Source organism: Oratosquilla oratoria, chromosome 2 (genome assembly GCF_046742065.1).
Source record: "Oratosquilla oratoria isolate Oo_2021 chromosome 2, ASM4674206v1, whole genome shotgun sequence".
NCBI lineage: Eukaryota > Metazoa > Arthropoda > Malacostraca > Stomatopoda > Squillidae > Oratosquilla > Oratosquilla oratoria.
In genome coordinates this window covers 35,033,053-35,038,342 of record NC_134778.1, presented here as the reverse complement: position 1 = coordinate 35,038,342, position 5,290 = coordinate 35,033,053, and the positions used below count along the sequence as shown (strand labels likewise).

General features: G+C 38.2%; 1 protein-coding gene across 2 annotated transcripts in view; it reads left to right on the top strand.

Moving 5' to 3' along the window:
• LOC143038186 (actin, muscle-type A2-like) overlaps window positions 1–2,161 on the top strand; it is a 12,691-nt gene extending 10,530 nt beyond the window's left edge. For both annotated transcript variants that reach the window (XM_076207190.1, XM_076207197.1), the window contains exon 2: window positions 1–2,161. This exon is cut by the window's left edge and continues 467 nt beyond it. In XM_076207190.1, coding sequence (XP_076063305.1) covers window positions 1–690 — 690 coding nt within the window. In that variant the 3' untranslated portion in view covers window positions 691–2,161.
• The last annotated feature ends 3,129 nt before the right edge of the window (window positions 2,162–5,290 follow it).

Sequence of the window (5,290 nt, the reverse complement as noted above, 5' to 3'; positions counted from 1 at the left end):
CGCACCACCGGTGTAGTGCTCGACTCCGGTGATGGTGTTACTCACACCGTTCCTGTGTACGAAGGTTATTGCCTTCCTCACGCTATTCACCGTCTGGACTTGGCTGGTCGTGACATTACTGCCTACCTGACAAAGATCATGACTGAACGTGGCTACTCCTTCACCACCACGGCTGAGCGTGAAATCGTTCGTGACATCAAGGAGAAGCTCTGCTACGTGGCTCTCGATTTCGAGAGTGAGATGAACGTAGCTGCTGCCTCATCTTCCTTGGATAAATCCTATGAACTTCCTGATGGACAGGTCATCACCATCGGCAACGAGCGCTTCCGTGCTCCTGAATCCCTCTTCCAGCCTTCCTTCCTAGGTATGGAGTCTGTCGGCATCCACGAGACCGTCTTTAACTCCATCATGAAGTGTGATATTGACATCAGGAAGGATCTCTACGCTAACAACGTTCTGTCTGGTGGCACTACCATGTACCCTGGTATCGCTGACCGCATGCAGAAGGAAATCACCTCCCTGGCTCCCTCCACCATTAAGATCAAGATCATTGCTCCCCCTGAGCGTAAGTACTCCGTCTGGATCGGTGGCTCCATCTTGGCTTCCCTGTCCACCTTCCAGGCCATGTGGATCACCAAGGAGGAGTATGAAGAGTCCGGCCCAGGAATTGTCCACCGCAAGTGCTTCTAAGCTACGTCTTGATCTTTGAACAGATTTTCTATTTCTAGTGCATTTTTTTTTAAATAGTTTTGGTTACTTTTTAATGATAACTAAATAGATTTATATGGTATTCGGTTAAAATAAATTTTTTATTTGCCCTGCTAAAAATCACAAAAAATCACTAATCACTCGATAATTTTTTTTTTTAGTAAGCCTTTGCTCGAACCTTCTAATAAGCAGTTGACAGAATATGAGATCATGCCAAGGTTACTTATATTTGTTGGAAACTTACCTACCACTTGACACACCTGAGGATTGCGTAATTTGTTTCTTAGTAGTGGATGAGTCAGTGGAACGAGTAAAACAACGAAGTTAAAGGAAGATACAGTTTTCTCGAATAATCTGAAATAGATGTAATTAGATATTTATAAATAAATTTACATCCAATTTACATCTTGCTGGATGGTTTCTAACCCAGGCAGTGAGTAGCTCCAAGGAGCTAAGATGAGAGGAAAACAATGGTGCTGGATGGAAGTGGAATGGGTGAAAGTGGGCGTGTGTCTTCACTGGCTATCTCCCTTGTAAGGGGGAAGAAGCCCTTGGTATATAGATAGATAGGCGTTCAAGATATAATCTTACACGTTTTCAAGAAAAATCATATCTGTAATTACAAAATTATTTTCATTCTTTACTCCTCAATTCTCCATTTGCGATCACTAGTCCAACCAAATACAATTATATTTCTACTAAGAAATAAGGACGATGATATAAAGAAAAATCCTCTTCTCATACCAATTGTAGAGAAAACCTTTCATTTTAATTATTCTCCCAAAGTCTCATGACAAGAAAGACACACAAACACCTCAGATTGATAAAACTTGACAAGAAGAAAATCTTCCACCTCAACTATTTTAATCCGTTGATTACATGCATTTTGAGTAAATGTTGATATCTATGTAAGCTTCAGGTACCTCTGCTGTCTATTATAAAACAATCTCAACATTTCTCAACAAATATCTACCAAATATGGTATGGACTACCTGTACTTCTACGCTAACAAAGATCTAAAATGAAAAAGAAATGGTACTCCTGTTTGTTTACAATCCAGATACACGGAGCCTTGATATACTGGAACAATTAATACAATGTACTTCAAATGCTCTACACAATACAAGGGAAGAAAGCAATTGTGGCTGTGATCTTCTGTTTTAGACCACGTTGGAGGAGTGCCAAAGGACTCCATGAAGTCCCCTTGGAAGGACACTGCATACTCAAATCTAGGGTGGATTAGGAATTCAGTGATATTCTTCATTATCTTGACCATGTAGTGACAAGATATTTCTATGTTCCTCAGGAGTCTACATGTTCCTCTTGCAATTTTCTGATGTATCTGGCAGGTGATAAGATATTTGGAACCATAACTTCCACCCGCCTCCACCCCCACCCTCTCTCTCTTTTGGAGGTACACCTTTTTCTATTCAGTAATAAATTGATAATCTTTCTGTGTTTTTACTCATTTCCAGTACTTACATTTTTGCCATGCCCGTGTGTGTGTGTGTGTGTGTGTGATTCACCCTGGTCTTTGGATCACGTGTTGAACTCGTGATCGACAGCTATTTCCCTCCCGGAAGAGAGCTCAGACCTCGTATGACCGATCTATGGGTAATGCTGCGTGTGTGTGTGTGTGTGTGTGTGTGTGTGTGTGTGTTTACCAGGAAGGTGAGTTATGCTCGTGGTGACCCGTCTTTGTATCTTTCAGCATCAAGTTTTTTCTTAAAATCTTGAATAGGATCTGCACACACTGTTTCTTTATCTAAGTTATTCCATAAATCCAACACTCTGTATGGGAAGCTATTCTTTTTCCGATCTCTTTTGTAGTTGTCCTCTTTGAGTTTCTTTTCATGTCCTTTTGTTTTTCCACTGTCATTTTTAGTAAATCTTTTCTGTCAAGGATTTCCATTCTTTTCATGATTCTAAATACAGTCAGCAGATCACCTCTTTCTCTTATTTGCTCTAGTGTTGGTAGTTCTAATTTCGATAATCTTTGTTCGTGTGTTAATTTGGAAAGAGCTGGTGCCAACTATGTTGTTGCTCTCTGTATTCTTTCTAGTTTCCTTATATTCTTTTTAGTACTGGGTGTCCATAGTGTCGCTGCATATTCCAGTTTTGGTCTAATCAATGTGATTAATACTTTTTTAATCATTTCTTCATCCAAGTATTCAAATGCCACTTTCATTGACCTTAGTAGGTTGTAGGTTTCACCGACTATTTTGTTTATATGTCTCCCCGGTGTCATGTCTTTGCTGATTATCACTCTAAGGTCCCTTTCCGAGTGCATTTTTTTTTATTTCTTTTTCACCAATTTTGTAATTTTTTGAAATTCTGTTTCTACTTTTTCCAAACTCTATTATGCTATACTTCTTGATATTGAAGTTCACTTCCTACTTTTGAATGTGTGTGTGTGTGTGTGTATTTACCTTACCTAGTTGTATTTACCTACTTGTATCTTACGGGAAGGGAGTTACACTCGAGGTTTCCCGTCTTTGTATCTTGCAGTATCTAGTTTGCTCTTAAATTCATGTATGTTTTTTGCGCACACTATTGTTTCGTCCAATTTGTTCCAGACATCGTCCACTCTGTGTGGAAAGCTGTTCTTTTTTCAGGTTCCTTCTATAACTGTCCTTTTTGAGTTTCTTTTCGTGTCCTCTTGTATTTCTCTTATCCCAATATAGTAAGTCTTCTCTATCAAGGATTTCCATTCCTCTTGTGATTAAATGGTCAATAGGCCAGGTCTTTCTCTTCTTTGTTCCAGAGTCGGTAATTCCAACTTTGACAATCTCTCTCCATATGACAGTTTTGAAAGTGCTTGGGCCATCTTCGTAATTCCTCTTTGGATTCTTTCAATTTTCTTTATATTCTTTTTAGTACTGGATGTCCATAATGTCGCTGTATACTCCAGTTTTGGCCTTATCACCTTATCAGTGTGATTAATATTTTCTTTATCATTTCTTCGTCCTAGTAGGTAAAGCGCACCTTTATTGATCTTAGCAAGTTGTAGGTTTCTCTGACAATTTGATTTATCTGTATATCAGGTGTCATGTCCTTTGTGATAATCACTTCTAGATCTTTTTTCAGTATTTACTTTCTTTACTTCCTTTGTATCAATTTTATATGGTCCTGATCTATTTTTTCTTACTTTTTCCAAATTCCATTATGCTATATTTCTTTATGTTAAAGTCCACTTCCCACTTCTGAATCCATTCCCAAACCCTGTTTAGATCTCTCTGTAGCAACTCACAATCCTTTTCTGTACTTTTCTCATCAGTTTTGCGTCGTCTGCAAAAAAGTTCTTGTAACATTCTACACCCTCATCCATGTCATTGATATAGATAGTAAACATTATCGGAGCCAATACTGATCTCTGTGGGACACCACTAATCGCTAGTAGAACTCTTATCTCTGAGCATCACTCATTTTTTTCCATGCAAGAAATCCTCCATCCATTTTGATAATTTTCTTTATATCCCGTCTATGGTTTCCAGTTTTCTTAATATTTTTTTTGTGTGGAACTTTATCAAAAACTTCCCCATAAGCTTTGCTTCACGCTCTCCCTTTTCAACAAGTAATTTTGTATAAAAAAAATATATATATATATATATATATAAATTGTATTTTATTTTGTTGAATAAACCTTAACTAAGTAACTGACTAAAAGTTTTTTGTAAATCTAGGAAAGCACAATCAGCCCAACCATTCCTTTCTTGAATAGGCTTACTTACCGGGGTGCCTTCTGCTGGATCAATGCACGTCTTGTCCCCGTGAAGGACAGTTACCAAAGGAACGCTTTGTGGTGATATCTATCGAAGTTGTCTACGTCGCCATTCTGTGTATTCAGAGGCTAACAATTCTAGTACTTTATAGTAACCCATACATGTCCTCCTTAGTGCGCAGTTTGGCAATACACAATATTTTATTGGCTCCAATTCAACATATTGTCATTGTACAGTAATACCTTTCTATGACATACATTAGCACTACATTCTTTCGCGGAACAATACAATAGGAGCGTCGTAAATTCCATACTTTTCATTTCTTGATAACAATACCATCATCTTACAACATAGTTTCACCACACATTTATATAATTATGCAATGACTCAAATCCAAATTTGTAACACTTCCAATATCATATTCTATACGTCGTGAATTACATACTTAAATCAAGACATTATACGCCGTGAGTTGCAGTTAGCGTGAGTCATGCAACTGCCATTCACACACACACACACACACACACACACACACACACACACACACACACACACACACACACACACACAGGAACGATCTGTTACTGTGGGACAACGGTAAAACGAGAGGACACGGAAAAAAAACCCTGAAAAAGATAGCTATAGAAAAAACTTGAAAAGTAACAGTTTCCCACACAGAGCGATTAATACATGGAACAAATTAGACAACAAAACAGTATGTGCAAACACTATACAAGATTTTAAGATAAAAATTGATGCGAGAGATACAAAGACGGGTCACCACGAGCATAGCTCCCCTCCCGTATATTACAACTAGGTAAATACAACTAGGTAAATACACACACACACACACGCAATTA